Source organism: Pan paniscus, chromosome 2, assembly GCF_029289425.2.
Source record: "Pan paniscus chromosome 2, NHGRI_mPanPan1-v2.0_pri, whole genome shotgun sequence".
Lineage (NCBI taxonomy): Eukaryota > Metazoa > Chordata > Mammalia > Primates > Hominidae > Pan > Pan paniscus.
The window spans coordinates 134,905,592-134,922,527 of record NC_085926.1 but is presented as its reverse complement, the minus strand read 5'-3'; the positions used below and the strand labels follow the sequence as shown (position 1 = coordinate 134,922,527).

At 41.6% G+C, this 16,936-nt stretch overlaps 1 protein-coding gene across 2 annotated transcripts in view; it reads right to left on the bottom strand.

The window, feature by feature from the left end:
* Window positions 1–389: 389 nt before the first annotated feature.
* Window positions 390–16,936, bottom strand: part of IL20RB (interleukin 20 receptor subunit beta) — a 47,056-nt gene continuing 30,509 nt past the window's right edge. For both annotated transcript variants that reach the window (XM_024928274.5, XM_063602579.1), the window contains 2 exons: window positions 15,902–16,044; window positions 390–1,356 (listed from right to left, as the gene is read on the bottom strand). In XM_024928274.5, the coding sequence (XP_024784042.2) occupies window positions 1,246–1,356; window positions 15,902–16,044 (254 nt within the window). In that variant the 3' untranslated portion in view covers window positions 390–1,245. The remainder of the gene's footprint in view (window positions 1,357–15,901; window positions 16,045–16,936) is intronic.

Sequence of the window (16,936 nt, the reverse complement as noted above, 5' to 3'; positions counted from 1 at the left end):
TGGTTGGCTCTTTTCTTCACCTGGTGGGGCAAAGGGGTGGGTAGAAGCTTCCAGAGGTAGGTCCTAAATGAGCAGACTAAGAGGGGCTGGGGATACCCTGAGTAAGCTGTCAAGGAAAAGAGGGTTCCCCAGGGATTTCCTGTGGGGTGGGGCCTCCAGGAAAGGCTTAGGAGCACCTAACCAGGCGAAGCTTATGCCAGCTGCCTCAGTTGGGGTTCTCATGCAGCCAGAGGCTGCCCCCAACCAGGCAGCCCTGGGCTCTGGACTTCTGGGGCTGCTCCTCCCCTGCTCCCATCCCCACCCCCACCCCCACCCCCAGTCCTCTTGACCAAAGGTATCCTTTGGAGCCTCTCTGGACTTGAGGTTGAAAATGTAACTAGAACTTTAAAGACCACTTTTGGCCAGGGTGGCCCTTTTTATTTGCTAAATTCTGTACTTTACCAACAGAAAAAAGGAGCACAACAAACATGCACATGTTACTGACTTCTGCATTCTCGTCGCATTGCACACATACATTTCACCTGCTGTCTGCAGTGTGCACACACTGTCAACACTTTACAGTAGTTCATGGATCCTCCGTGTTCATGCACATCCCATTTTCAGTGTGGCTGTGACCTTCCTCCAGGTCACCTACTGTAGAGCTCGCTAAGCTATTCCCCTCTGCACCGGCATTGGGCTTGAAGTGAACTCAACACCATTGCTCCCATGATTCCTTTTCTCTCAAGGATTATTCTGGGAAAGTGGGCTCTCCAAGCCACCCAGTGTGTAGAGTCCTTGATCATTCTTATCATACATTTATGTCCTGCTCTCCAGAAACACTGAATCAGTCAGACTGTAGAGTGTCACCAGTTTCCCTCTAGCCTTGCAAGTGCTGGGTGTATTTATGTGTACGTGTGTGTATAGAGAGAGAGACTCTGTGTGTGTGTGTTTAGCAGGTGTGTAGGTAATTCCCCCATTACAGATGAGAAAACTTAGGACCAAAGGGATGAAGTCACTTTTCCCAGGGTTGCTCAGCCAGCAAATGGCAGCCCCCAGTCTAGAGGTCACATCTCCTAAGCCTTAGTCAGTGTTCTGTTAGACAAACCACCCTGCCTCTGATGGTTGCTTCTAGACTTGTAGACAACAGGCTCTTCCTACTTCTCTCATCCCTTGTCCGTGGCGGAAAACAGAAACACAACTTGTCCCCTCATGGTTTCCATGTCATGCAGACCAGGTTCTCGGCTTCACCTGGGCCCTTCTGCAAACCTATGAGATCCAGGCCCTGAGGAGTTCCTCAGGAGACATCACAGCCGTGGCACAGGCATCCACCTCCTCCCTTCTGCAGCTGATTAACTTCTGGGGTGAATTGGTTATTTTCTGAAAAATAATTTTCATTAATATTCATTAGAGGATAGCAGTAGTAGTAATACTAAAGAATATTATTAAATTTTTAGCTATTTGATTAATTAATTTCCAAGCAGCAAAAACAAAAACCAAAAAACAATTTCAAGCCCTAGATCAGGGGCTTCCAACATTTGCTAAGAATATCTCCCAGTTCACTACCCTACAGTTCCCTTGAAGCCCTGCTTGGTCAGAGTTCCTCATTCTAAGACCCTGCCCCACAAAAACCCAGAATGTAATTCTGGTTCTTAAAAAAACAATTAAAGGCAGGTGCGATGGCTCACACCTGTCTTGGGAGGCTGAAACAGGCAGATCGCTTGAGCCCAGGACTTAGAGACCAGCCTGGGCAACATAGCAAGGCTCCCTCTCCACAAAAAATAAACTAGCCAGGCATGGTGGCACATGTCTGTGGTCCCAGCTACTCGTGAGGCTGAGGCAGGAGGATCAATTGAGCCTGGGAGGTCAAGGCTGCAGTTAAGCTCTGATCACACCACTGCACTCCAGCCTAGGTAACAGAGCAAGACCCTGTCTCAACAACAACAACAACAAAACCCTAACCTTCTTCCACCAGAGAGCTCTAAGAATTATGACCTGGTCTGAGATGCTTTATGAACAGCACCTAGCATGGTGCCCAATACAGAGAGGATGTTCCATAAATGGGAGTCCCTTCCTTGCTCATATTTCAGGTTCCCACCATCTTCTTTCAGTGGCCCCAGTACACAATCATTACTAGTTATAAACATGCAGACATCAACTTTTCAGGTGGACTCTCCCACCTATTACTCGCCTGCTCACCTCTGCCAAAATCTCTAGGTTCTTCTACAGTTATCTCTCTCGGCCCTTCTCCTCATCACTCCCAAGGGTACAATCTGGGCGCAAATAGGCACAATGGTTTCCTCCACCTCAGTTCCTCAGGAGACATCAGCTTCATTGAGCCAGTCTCCCTTCATCCTTGTTTGCAAAGAGGCAGCCACAGAGGCTCACTCTTGGTGTCCATGGGCAAATGCCAACAGGAAGAGGCAACACACAGCAGCATTCACTAAGCGGGGGTGTTAGTGTGAAGCCCATTGGCTCGCTGCTGCCGGTGCAGTCAGATTCTCAGGACACTAACTCCCTACATCTGCAGTGGTCATACATGATCATTTTTTAAATTCCAGAACAGTGCTGTCCAATAGAAATATAATGTGAATCACATATGCAATTTTTAAAATCTGGTAGCACATTTTAAAAGTAAAAAGAAACAGGTGGAACTAATTTTAATAATATATTTTATTTAACAAATATATCCAAAATATTATCATTTTTACACGTCACTTAAAAAATGACTGAAATATTTTATATTCTTGTTTTATTCTGCCTTTAAAATCCATTCCATATTTTATATTTAAAATACATCTCAATTTGGACGAGCCACATTTCTACTGTCTAACAGATATGACTAGTGGCTACTGTATTAGACAGTGCAGTTCTAGCACATTAAAGTAAAACAAACATCATAATCTCAGAATTTTGGAAGGTGCAAAACTGTGGTCCCACAGTTTAGAACTAATTTTCAAGCAAAGCTCAGCATATTTTATAAAATTGGAATCAGTTTTCAACATTTAAAAATCAAGAGATTTCTCATAAAAATCTAGATTTCTGGGCTTCTCATTTAAAACTTGGAGATCTGGCAGCACTGGCTCACACTTACTCTTGGTAGCAACCTGCTGTCGCCGAGAAGATGAAACATATTTGCCATGATCCCCATCCCCCTCCCTCTTGAGTTACATTCATTGCACTGCAAGTTCTTTCCTTTTTCTTTTTTTTCTTCTTTCCAGAGCCTGTGTGGACTCAGAGGCATCTGAGTTCACAAACTCCACTTTCTATGAAGCATGCAAGGTCATACTTGGACGGTTCATTGAAGAATTACTAATTTGGGACCATCTTTATGCTTGCTACCTACATTACAGCAGAATGTGACAGCAAGAAGAGAAAGAATAAAGTGAGTCACAGAAAGGAAACTGAGACCCTTCAGCACCAAAGCACCCATTCCCATGAAGCAATTACAGGTGCAAGACAAAGAAAATAAATTATATTTTTAAACAGAGACTATATACTGGGCAGAATTAATATAATTTTCCTTCCATATATAGTTTTGCTTTAGATTTTTACTTGGTGGGATCGCATTCCAAGATGGCTGAATAGAAACACTCCGGTCTGCAGCCCCCAGCGTGAGCCATGCAGAAGATGGGTGATTTCTGCATTTCCAACTGAGGTACCTGGTTCATCTCACTGGGACTGGTTGGACAGTCGGTGCAGCCCACAGAGGGCGAGCTGAAGCAGGGCAGGGCATCGCCTTACCCGGGAAGCACAAGGGGCCAGGGGATTTCCCTTTCCTAGCCAAGGGAAGCCGTGACAGACTACCTGGAAAAATGGGGCACTCCCACCCAAATACTGTACTTTTCCCAAGGTCTTAGCAACTGGCAGACAAGGTGATTCTCTTTCGTGCCTGGCTCGGCAGGTCTCATGCCCATGGAGCCTTGCTCACTGCTAGCGCAGCAGTCTGAGATCAATCTGCGAGGTGGCAGCCTGGCTTGGGGAGGGGCATCTGCCATTGCTGAGGCTTGAGTAGGTAAACAAAGCAGCCAGGAAGCTCGAACTTGGCGGAGCCCACCACAGCCCAACAATGCCTACTGCCTCTAGACTCCACCTCTATGGACAGGGCATAGCTGAACAAAAGGCAGCAGACAACTTCTGCAGACTTAAACGTCCCTGTCTGACAGCTCTGAAGAGAGCAGTGGTTCTCCCAGCACAGCATTTGACCTCCGAGAATGGACAGACTGCCTCTTCAAGTGGGTCCCTGACCCCCGTGTAGCCTAACTGGGAGACACCTCCCAGTAGGGGCCGACAGACACCTCATACAGGCAGGTGCCCCTCTGCGACAAAGCTTCCAGAGGAAGGATCAGGCAGCAATATTTGCTGTTCTGCAATATTTGCTGTTCTACAGCCCCCACTGGTGATACCCAGGCAAACGGTCTGGAGTGGACCTCCAGCAAACTCCAATAGACCTGCAGCTGAGGGACCTGACTGTTAGAAGGAAAACTAACAAACAGAAAGGAAGAGCATCAACATCAACAAAAAGGTCATCTACACCAAAACCCCATCTCTAGGTCACCAACATCAAGATGAAAGGTACATATAACCACAAAGATGGGGAGAAACCAGAGCAGAAAAGCTGAAAATTCTAAAAATCAGAACACCTCTTCTCCTCCAAAGGATCACAGCTCCTTGCCAGCAATGGAATAAAGCTGGATGGAGAATGACTTTGGCGAGTTGACAGAAGTAGGCTTCAGAAGGTCGGTAATAACAAAATTCTCCAAGCTAAAGGAGGATGTTGGAACCCATCACAAGGAAGCTAAAAACCTTGAAAAAAGATTAGACAAATGGCTAACTAGAATAAACAGTGTAGAGAAGGCCTTAAATGACCTGATGGAGCTGAAAACCATGGCACGAGAACTTCATGACGCATGCACAAGCTTCAGTAGATGATTTGATCAAGTGGAAGAAAGGATATCAGTCATTGAAGATCAAATTAATGAAATAAAGTGAGAAAACAAGGTTAGAGAAAAAAGAGTTTAAAAAAAAAAGTGAACAAAGCCTCCAAGAAATATGGGACTATGTGAAAAGACCAAATATATGTCTGATTGGTGTGCCTGAAAGTGATGGGGAGAATGGAACCAAGTTGGAAAACACTCTGCAGGATATTATCCAGGAGAACTTCCCCAACCTAGCAAGGCAGGCCAACATTCAAATTCAGGAAATACAGAGAACACCACAAAGATACTCCTCAAGAAGAGCAACCCTAAGACACATAATTGTCAGATTCACCAAGGTTGAAATGAAGGAAAAAGTGTTAAGGGCAGCCAGAAAGAAAGGTCAAGTTACCCACAAAGGGAAACCCATCAGACTAACAGCAGATCTCTTGGCAGAAACTCTACAAGCCGGAAGAGAGTGGTGGCCAATATTCAACATTCTTAAAGAAAAGAATTTTCAACCCAGAATTTCATATCCAGCCAAACTAAGCTTCATAAGTGAAAGAGAAATAAAATTCTTTACAGCCAAGCAAATGCTGAGAGATTTTGTCACCACCAGGCCTGCCTTAACAACAGCTCCTGAAGGAAGCACTAAACATGGAGATGAACAACCAGTACCAGCCACTGCAAAAACATGCCAAATAGCAAAGACCATCGATGCTAGGAAGAAACTGCATCAACTAATGGGCAAAATAACTAGCTAACATCATAATGACAGGATCAAATTCACACATAACAATATTAACCTTAAATGTAAAAGGGCTAAATGCCCCAATTAAAAGACACAGACTGGCAAATTGGATAGAGTCAAGACCCATCAGTGTGCTGTATTCAGGAGACCCATCTGACATGCAAAGATGCACATAGGCTCAAAATAAAGGGATGGAGGAAGATCTACCAAGCAAATGGAAAGCGATAAAAAAGCAGGGGTTGCAATCCTAGTCTCTGATAAAACAGACTTTAAACCAACAAAGATCAAGAGAGACAAAGAAGGCCATTACATAATAGTAAAAGGATCAATCCAACAAGAAGAGTTAGCTATCCTAAATATGTATGCACCCAATACAGGAGCACCCAGATTCATAAAGCAAGTCCTTAGAGAACTACAAAGAGACTTAGACTCCCACACAATAATAATGGGAGACTTTAACAGCCCACTGTCAATATGAGACAGATCAACGAGACAGAAGGTTAACAAGGATATCCAGGACCTGAACTCAGCTCTGCAACAAGCAGACCTAATAGACATCTACAGAACTCTCCACCCCAAATCAATAGAATACACATTCTTCTCAGCACCATATCGCACTTATTCTAAAATTGACCACATAAATGGAAGTAAAGCACTCCTCAGCAAGTAAAAGAAAAGAAATCACAACAAACTGTCTGTCAGACCACAATGCAATCAAATTAGAACTCAAGATTAAGAAACTCACTCAAAACCACACAACTACATGGAAACTGAACAACTTGCTCCTGAATGACTACTGGGTAAATAACGAAATGAAGGCAGAAATAAAAATGTTATTTGAAACCAATGACAACAAAGACACAACGTAGCAGAATCTCTGGGACACATTTAAAGCAGTGTGCAGAGGGAAATTTATAGCACTAAATGCTTACAAGAGAAAGCAGGAAAGATCTAAAATTGACACCCTAACATCACAATTAAAAGAACTAGAGAAGCAAGAGCAAACACTTTCAAAAGCTAGAAGAAGGCAAGAAATAACTAAGTTGAGAGCAGAACTGAGAGAGACACACAAAAAACCCGTCAAAAAATAAATGAATCCAGAAGCTGGTTTTTTGAAAAGATCAACAAAACTGATAGACTGCTAGCAAGACTAACAAAGAAGAAAAGAGAGAAGAATCAAATAGATGCAACAAAAAATGATAAAGGGGATATCACCACCGATCCCACAGAAATACAAACTACCATCAGAGAATACTATAAACACCTCTACGCAAATAAACTAGAAAATCTAGAAGAAATGGATAAATTCCTGGACACATACACCCTCCCAAGACTAAACCAGGAAGAAGTTGAATCTCTGAATAGATCAATAACAGGCTCTGAAATTGAGGCAATAATTAATAGCCTAACAACCAAAAAAAGTCCAGGACCAGACGAATTCACAGCCGAATTCTACCAGAGGTACAAAGAGGAGCTGGTACCATTCCTTCTGAAACTATTCCAATCAATAGAAAAGGAGGGAATTCCTCCCTAACTCATTTTATGAGGCCAGCATCATCCTGATATCAAAGCCTGGCAGAGACACACACACAAAAAAGAGAATTTTAGACCAATATCCCTGAGGAACATCAATGCAAAAATTCTCAATAAAATACTGGCAAACCAAATCCAGCAGCACATCAAAAAGCTTATCCACCACGATCAACTCAGCTTCATCCCTGGGATGCAAGGCTGATTCAACATACACAAATCAATAAACATAATCCATCACATAAACAGAACCAAAGACAAAAACCACACCATTATCTCAATAGATGCAGAAAAGGCCCTTGACAAAATTCAACAGCCCTTCATGCTAAAAACTCTCAATAAACTAGGTACTGATGGAACGTATCTCAAAATAATAAGAGCTATTTATGACAAACCCACACCCAATATCATACTGAATGGAAGCATTCCTTTTAAAAACCAGCACAAGACAAGGATGCCCTCTCTCACCACTCCTATTCAACATAGTGTTGGAAGTTCTGGCCAGGCCAATCAGGCAAGAGAAGGAAATAAAGGGTACTCAATTAGGAAATGAGGAAGTCAAATTGTTCCTGTTTGCAGATGACATGATTGTATATTTAGAAAACCCCAACGTCTCAGCCCAAAATCTCCTTAAGCTGATAAGCAACTTCAGCAAAGCCTCAGGATACAAAATCGATGTGCAAAACTCACAAGCATTCCTATACACCGTTAACAGAGAGCCAAATAATGAGTGAACTCCCATTCACCATTGCTACAAAGAGAATAAAATACCTAGGAATCCAACTTACAAGGGATGTGAAGGACCTCTTCAAGGAGCACTACAAATCACTGCTCAACGAAATAAAAGAGGACACAAACAAATGGAATAATATTCCATGCTCGTAGATAGGAAGAATCAATATCGTGAAAATGGCCATACTGCCCAAAGTAATTTATAGATTCAATGCCATCCCCATCAAGCTACCAATAACTTTCTTCACAGAATTGGAAGAAATTACTTTAAAATTCATATGGAACCAAAAAAGAGCCCGCATTGCCAAGAGAATCCTAAGCCAAAAGAACAAAGCTGGAGGCATCACACTATCTGACTTCAAACTGTACTACAAGGCTACAGTAACCAAAACAGCATGGTACTGGTACCAAAACAGAGATATAGACAAATGGAACAGAACAGAGACCTCAGATATAACACCACACATCTACAATCATCTGATCTTTGATGAACCTGACAAAAACAAGAAATGGGGAAAGGATTCCCTATTTAATAAATGGTGCTGGGGAAATTGGCTAGCCATATGTAGAAAGCTGAAACTGGATCCCTTCCTTACATCTTATACAAAAATTAATTCAAGATGGATTAAAGACTTAAATGTTAGACCTAAAGCCATAAAAGTCCTAGAAGAAAACCTAGGCAATACCATTCAGGACATAGGCATGGACAAGGACTTCATGACTAAAACACCAAAAGCAATGGCAACAAAAGCCAAAATAGACAAATGGGATATAATTAACCTAAAGAGCTTCTGCACAGCAGAAGAAACTACCATCAGAGTGAACAGGCAACCTACAGAATGGGAGAAAAATTTTGCAATCTACCCATCTGACAAAGGACTAATATCCAGAATCTACAAATAACTGAAACAAATTTACAAGAAAAAAAAAAACCATCAAAAAGTGGGCAAAGGATATGAACAGACACTTCTCAAAAGGAGACATTTATGCAGCCAACAGACATATGAAAAAATGCTCATCATCACTGGTCATCAGAGAAATGCAAATCAAAACCACAATGAGATACCATCTCATGCCAGTTAGAATGGCAATCATTAAAAAGTCAGGATACAACATATGCTAGAGAGGATATGGAGAAATAGGAACACTTTTACACTGTTGGTGGGAGTGTAAATTAGTTCAACCATTGTGGAAGACAGTGTGGCGATTCCTCAAGGATCTAGAAATAGAATTACCATTTGACCCAGCAATCCCATTACCTGGTAGATACCCAAAGGATTATAAATCATGCTACTATAAAGACACATGCACACATATGTTTATTGTGGCACTACTCACAATAGCAAAGACTTGGAACCAACCCAAATGTCCATCAATGATAGACTGGATTAAGAAAATGTGGCACATACATACCATGGAATACTATGCAGCCATAAAAAAGGACAAGTTCATGTCCTTTGCAGGGACATGGATGAAGCTGGAAACCATCATTCTCAGCAAACTATCACAAGGACGGAAAACCAAACACCGCATGTTCTCACTCATAGGTGGGAATTGAACGATGAGATCACTTGGACACAGTGCAGGGAACATCACACACCGGGGCCTGTCAGGAGGTGGACTTGGGGGAGGGATAGCATTAGGAGAAATACCTAGTGTAAATGATGAGTTGATGGGTGCAGCAAACCACCATGGCACATGTATACCTATGTTTCAAACCTGCAGGTTGTGCACATGTACCCTAGAACTTAAAGTATAATAATAATAATAATAAAAGATTATTACTTGGTGATATAAACTTTAATGGAAAAAATTCTTAATGTCATATTTCAGAGTGCAACCATCACCTACTATAAAATTTTAGACGTAGACATGAAATGTTTCGTCCATACAGATAAATTAAACACAAACTCAGTAGACCCTTTTGAAGAATTGTCAAGGATTTCTGATTGGTAATTTTCCATGGTTTAGTTGGAAAGATGAGTTGACTTTGCAAGGATGGCTAGAAATCACTTTTTAATAGTTTGGGGTAGTATCTGTAAGTAACACACATGTAGAAATGCAGCTAGGCTATGCTAAAGTCATAGCGGAGAGAGGGGAGGTGGCAGTATTGATTCACAGCTCAAGAATTTGTGCGGGATTCAATGGACGCTAGTGATCTGCTTCTCACACAGCACTGTGGGGAAATGCATAGACTCAGAGAATTTGTCCACTTTAAAAATCTTAGCGTGAAGTAAGAATCAAAGTTAAAAGCCTTACGGAAGGGAATGCACGTAGGAACAGACATCAGAATGATGTAGGAAGAATGGTAACAGAGAACAGGGAAGCAAAAGGTAGTCAAGGGTAGTGACGTCTATCTGCCATGGATGAAATTGGTCATACTGTCACAGAATCTTCCAGTCTCTGGTCTCATCTAAGCTATTTCGTTTTCTCCAAAAGCTGATTTTAGGGTGTGGCTCATGATACATCAGGATTCCTAGGAGATCTTAGCTGTTGAGGACTCTTCTTGTGTACCTGAAATCCTGTAAGTTATTAACCCTTTACATGGTTCTTTCCCTGTCTCTTTACCCTGTTCCTCACTAACAAGGCACTGGGTCTTGGGAAGATCTTCATTCCCCTGATCTTGAGGTAGAGAGAAAAACTCTTCTGGCCCCCTGATAGAACTAGTAAAGAAAACATAAGAGAGAGTGTTAAGAGTGTAGTTGCCTGTAAGAGTAAGCATGTGCAGCAGAGTTCAGAGAGAAATCACAACAGAAGACCACCTGAGGGAGCCCAGCTGAGGAAGGCTGAGCTTTTCACCACGTATGAGAAAGAAGAGCTATTGATATGCCTCAGCCAGAAATGCTCCTTACCATTACCATCGCTTTGGATTAGGTCAAGGGATTCCTCTTTTATGCAGGTTTCTACTTCCACTTATGTCAGGAGAGCACCAATCAGACCAACACTCCTCAGATTACAACTTTTAAAACTGACCCAAATATTAAAAACAGATTCCTTAAATCATGGTAGAGCAACTAAAAGTTCATGCTTGGAAGAAGGAATGTCACTGGGTGAGTTTCCCATTTTTCACAGCTCCTTGCCTAAAGGCAGGTCCCACTTGGTGCCATAGTCTTACTGTTTTTGAAAAGCCAAAAAACAGAGACTGGTGCAAACACAGAAGTTAGAAAGTAAGAAGAAAAATCCCAAAAAGGAGAGAGGCAGAAAAGGGGAGCTGCAATTCTGTACATAAATTCTGCCCAAATATCTGATTGACCTTTGAACTGTGTGAGGTACAGGTGTGGGGAAAGCTCCTACCAGTCTGTCTAAGCATAACAGTCTAATAGATATCAACTGCCTACTGCATAGGAGACCAAAGTTGAGTCTTTCTTCTAAACTAACTGCTTACTAAAGCAAATAAACAAACAAAAAAAATCAATAGTTTTCAGAGGAACATAACTGAATCCAAAATCTCTATAACATATTGTTGGCAATATCCAGACTATAATCCAAAATCACTAGACATACAAAATATAGGAAAATGTGACCTACACCAAATAAAAAACAATCAATAGAGGCCAACCTTGACATGACCTACCTGGTGAAATTAGCAAAGATTTTAAAGTAAAGCAGACAAAGGTATTTATAATGATGCTCAAAGACAGAAGAAAATATTCTCATAATAAATGACCAAATAGAAAATCTCAGCAGAGAATATTTACTATAAAAAAGAAACAAATGGAAATTCTAGAATTTAAAAACACAATATCTGAAATTTAAATACAAAATTCACTAGACGTGCCTAAAATCAGACTGGTGATAACAGAAGAGTCAGTGAACAAGAAGATAGGTTGATAAAATTATTCAATCTGAAGAATAAAGAAGAGGAAAAGAAGTTTTTTATAAAAATGAATGGAGTCTCAGGTATCTATGGAGACAATATCTGAAGGTCTAATATAAATAAGATTGGACTCACAGAAGGAGAGAAGAGAACGAGACAAAAAACAAAAAATACCTGAAGAAATATGGGCTGGGAGCAGTGGCTCATATCTGTTAAGCCCAACACTTCGGGAGGCCAAGGCGGAAGGATACCACTTGAGCCCAGGAGTTCCAGACCAGCCTGGGAAACATAGGGAGAACCCCATCACTACAAAAAAATAAAATAATTAGCTGTGGCCAGGTGCAGTGGCTCATGCCTATAATCCCAGCACTTTGGGAGTCCAAAGCAGGATTGCTTGAGCCAGGAGTTCAAGACCAACCTGGACAACATAGCAAGACCCTGTCTCTACATAAAATTTAAAAATTAGCTGGTTGCTCTGTCACATGCTTGTAGTCCCAACCACTCAAGAGGCTGAAGTGGGAGGATCACTTGAACCCAGAAGGTCGAGGCTGCAGTGAGCCATGATCATGCCACTGCACTCCAGCCTGAGTGGCAGAGTGAGACCCTGTCTCTAAAAAAATAAAAAGAAAAAAAAAGGCTGAAAATTTTCCAAATTGTAGCTTAAAAATATATGCATGTACAGATTCAAGAAGCTCAATATACTATAAGCAAGATAAATATAATGCAAACCCCATCTAGGCATGTTATAATTTAACTGGTGAAAGCCAATGGTAATTTAAAACCAGCAAGAGAAAGAGAACACATTTCACATAGGGGAATGATGTTAAAAAAATCATGGATGTTTTCTTATCAAAAACAATGTAAGCTAGAAGACAATTAAACAATACTTTTAAAGTAGTAAGAGCTGGGTGCAGTGGCTCTCGCACATGTCATCCCAGCACTTTGGGAGGCCGAGAAAGAGGATTGTTTAAGCCCAGGAGTTCCAGACTAGCCTGGGCAACATAGCAAGATGCCATCTCTATTAAAATAAAATGTTATTATTTTTGAAATATTATAATTAATATTTAAAATGAAAATATAGTAAGAAAAAATTGTCAACCAAGAATCCAGCAAAAATATCCTTCAAGAATGAAAGCAAAATAAAGACATTTTCAGATTAAAAAAATCAAAGAGAATTTGTCACTGCAGATCTACATTACTAAACCTATAATTTAAAAAAGTCAAGAAGTTTTATAAAATGACAGGAAGCCCACACCAGATGGAAATAAAGATCTCAGAAAAGAAGAAAGAGTTCCAGAAATGGTAAATATGTGGGTAAATATAAAAGATTATTTTAAATACCTTAAAAATATATATGACTATATAAAGCAAAAATTATTCCAAAATTCTTACATTTCATGTGAAATGATATAATATTAACTCTAAGTAGACTGTGAAAAGTTAAGAATATGTATATTGTAACTCTTAGGACAACCATGAAAAAGTAATGTGAAGAAGAATAACTAAAAAGTCACTAAAGTGAAATTCAAAAAAAATTTTTAATTAACCCAAAAAGAGGCAGAAAAAGAACAGAGGGGAAAAAAAAAAAAAAAAAAAAAAACCAGAAAATAAAATCATGGACCTAAATTCAACCATATCAATCATTATATTAAATGTTAATGGAGGCCAGGCACAGTGGCTCACACCTGTTATCCCAGCACTTTGGGAGGCCAAGGCGGGTGGATCACCTGAGGTCAGGAATTCAAGACCAGCCTGATCAATATGGTGAAACCCCATCTCTACTAAAATACAAAAATTAGCCAGGTGTGGGGGCATGCACCTGTAGTCCCAGCTACTCAGGAGGCTGAGTCAGGATTCCTTAAACCCGGGAGGCGGAGGTTGCAGTGAGCCGAGATCATGCCACTGTACTCCAGCCTGGGTGACAGGGCAGGACTCCGTCTCAAAAAAAAAAAAAGTTAGTGGACTAAAAATACCAATTTAAAGGCAGAGGTTGTCAGAATGGATTTATACCAAAAAATAATTATAACAGAAAAGACTGACTATATGCTGTCTATAAGAGACACACCTTAAATATAAATATACAGATAGATTTAAAGTAAAAATATGTAAAAAAATAAAAAAGATATACCATACAAACAGTGAGCAAAAAAAAAAAAAAAGATATACTGATATCACACTAAGGAATATTACCAGAGGTAAAGAAGAACATATCATAATGATAAAAGACTCCATTACTTGGGAAATCATAACAAAATCTGAATACATTTAAATGTCAAAATATGAATACACTTAAATCAGAGCCTCGAAATACATTAAGGAAAATCTGACATAAAGAGAGAAACAGGCCAGGTGCAGTGGCTCACACCTATAATCCCAACACTTTGAGAAGCCAAGGTGGGTGGATCATGAGGTCAGGAGTTTGAGACAAGCCTGGCCAACATGGTGAAACTCCTGTCTCTATTAAAAATACAAAAATTAGATGGGTGTGGTGGCAGGCATCTGTAATCCCAGTTACTCAGGAGGCAGGAGAATTGCTTGAACTCAGAAGGCGGAGGTTGCAGTGAGCCAAGATTGCGACACTGCACTCCAGCCTGGGCGACAATAGCGAAACTCCGTCTCAAAAAAAAAAAGAGAGAGAGAGAGAGAGAAACAGACATGCCCACACTCGGTGGCATTTTGATATCCTACTCTCAATATTAAAACAACTATACAAAAAAAAATGACAAAGATGATCTGAACAATACCACAAAACATTTTGACCTAATTGATATATATAAAACACTTCCCCAATAACTGCAGAATACATATCCTTTTATGCTTCAAGGTACTTTGAGACCGTCACGTTCTTGCTAAAGGGTAATAAAGGCCCACCCTGTTTCCCAGGGTATGATATATCCCATTGCCTTTATGCATAGCAGTAAGCCATTTGTGATTCAGAGAAGGATGGAGGGGGAACTGATAAAAAGGACACTGCCAAGCTTTATGAAAAGAAATGAGTCAATAAATATAAAGCCTTAGAACAGTATCTGGCACTTAGCTCTGTACTAGTATCAGCTAACATCGTTATGACTACCTGGAAGTATGGGAAAGAAGGGAGATCTGGCATTAGGATAACAGAGTGGAGGGGTGTCCTGAAGACTGAATTATAGTGAGAATTATTCCTCCTGTTTAGGGAGAGAAAGCAGGGCCACAGAGATGTCACAAGGATGACTCCTTTCGGAAAGAGTGACTCCAGGCTGATAAGGAGCTATGGGCATGTATAAGTTGCAGGTAGTTCTGGCTTTAGTTGCTTTTCAGAAGCTGACACTGGCTCCCTCTTCCCAGGAGAGAACTGTGAGAATTCCCTAGGGTGACAGGGATGGGGCTTTTTGATTTTGTTTTTGTTGTTTTTGTTTTGTTTTGTTTTATTGCACTGCTTTGTGTGGTTGAGGTCTGGGGGTTGGCGGGAAACATCTGGAGAGGCAGCCAGAGAACATGGGGGAGCTGTTGGAGGCCTGCTTTTGTGTTTCCCCTACCATTGCATGGGTGCATGGGTCCTATACCCACGGGAGAGACCCAGACCTGTGGTCCAGGGCCCTCAGGAGTAAGATAAGAATTCTGACCTCATGAGGATCTGAGAATACAGGTAGGGTCCCCTAACTCAGGCAGTCACTATGAAGGTCCAGGTTGCTGTCCCTTCACCCCACCCTACCCCACCAAAATCAAAGCACAGTCCATGCCTCCCATGTACATCTTCTTCACTCTGAGAACAATGAGGCTTTTGGCACGTGAATTGAATAAGTTGGGTTGGAACATGTTATTGGGTGTAGTTGCTGTTACAATTGTGGGAAGAGGCCAAGAATGCTCAGCAGGCCAGTCTGGGAGGGTAAGACCATGAGTGACTCCTGCAATGCTGAGCATCCTGGGCTGGGCAACACATCTTCTCTCTTTGCCATCCCAGGTCCTGGGAGAAAGCAGAAGTGGCTTGCCTCAGGAAGGTCACCACGCCGTGGGGAAGGGAGATTTCTTCCAGTACCTCTAGTTAGAAATGAAGTATTTTATAAGTATTCCTCTCCCCTCTCTGTGCAGATGCCTATAATCTCATGATAGAAACATGGAAACATGTGCCCATGCCCAGCTAAGGCCCAAACTACATCTGGTCAGTGTTATACTGAAAGGAATAAAGAACTACTCTATTACCAAGGTGTCTGGGAGGACCACCACGGGGCAACAGGAGTACTGGAGCAGCCGGCCCATTTTCCAGACGAACAGTGGCACGACCACAAGGATCAGCATGAAGCCAACAAAGGCAAACAGGGCCAGTACCAGGGGAATGGCCTCTCCTGGAAACAAAAGATAAAAACAGGCTTAGAAAACAGCAGCAAAGATTAAAACTTCAATCCTGAGCCTCCCCCAGTTTCCTGGAGTTGACTCTGCACATTGGCTAAGACGGCAGATAACAGAATCCTGAGATTTGATGTGTGCCCTAGTGACCAAAATTACCACCATTAAAAGCATTTTTCTAGAATCCAGATGAAGGCATGGTTTCCAGAAAGCCCCAGGGAAGATTAAAATCTTTTCCTTGTGACACAAAAGGGAGGAGTATCATGTGTTAAGCCAATTGCTGTGTTAGCACGTACCTTGGCACCACTGCCAGGAGGAAGGCAGAGTGCCAAGCCCTGGGCAGGATGAGGGGGAGGTATTGAAAGAGAACAGCACAGAATGGGGCTGGGCAGTAACTGAAAACAAAGTGTGTTTCACAATTCACTCTTGGCATTGATTCATGTTATGGAGGAAATTGTTCAGAAAACAGTCAGAAAATAATTACAATATATCAAGCCCCTATTTTGTAGGCTAGGGCTACTACTGCCTTCCAGAACTATGCTGGGGGCTGGACGTGTGGTTGCTTGTTCTTCACAATGAGTGTGAGTATCCCTGCTTTTATAGAAGAGGGATCTATGCTCAGAATGGTTAAGTGAGCTACCCCAGGTTACCCAGGTAGGACTGGCTCCAAAGCTCACAGTCATTCTACCAAATAATTGTAGCAGAAAAGGCCCGATCTGAGCATCTGGAGATGCAGAAGAGGGGACAGGTTATTTTCCCATCTCTCAGTTCTATGTAACCTTGAGCAACTCCATTAGCCTCTCTGGGCCAGGCTACTCACCTGCAATGTGAAGGGTAGCCCAGTCAATGAGACTGGAGAAGCTGGTGGACTTGTGGCTGGGGGCACTGTAC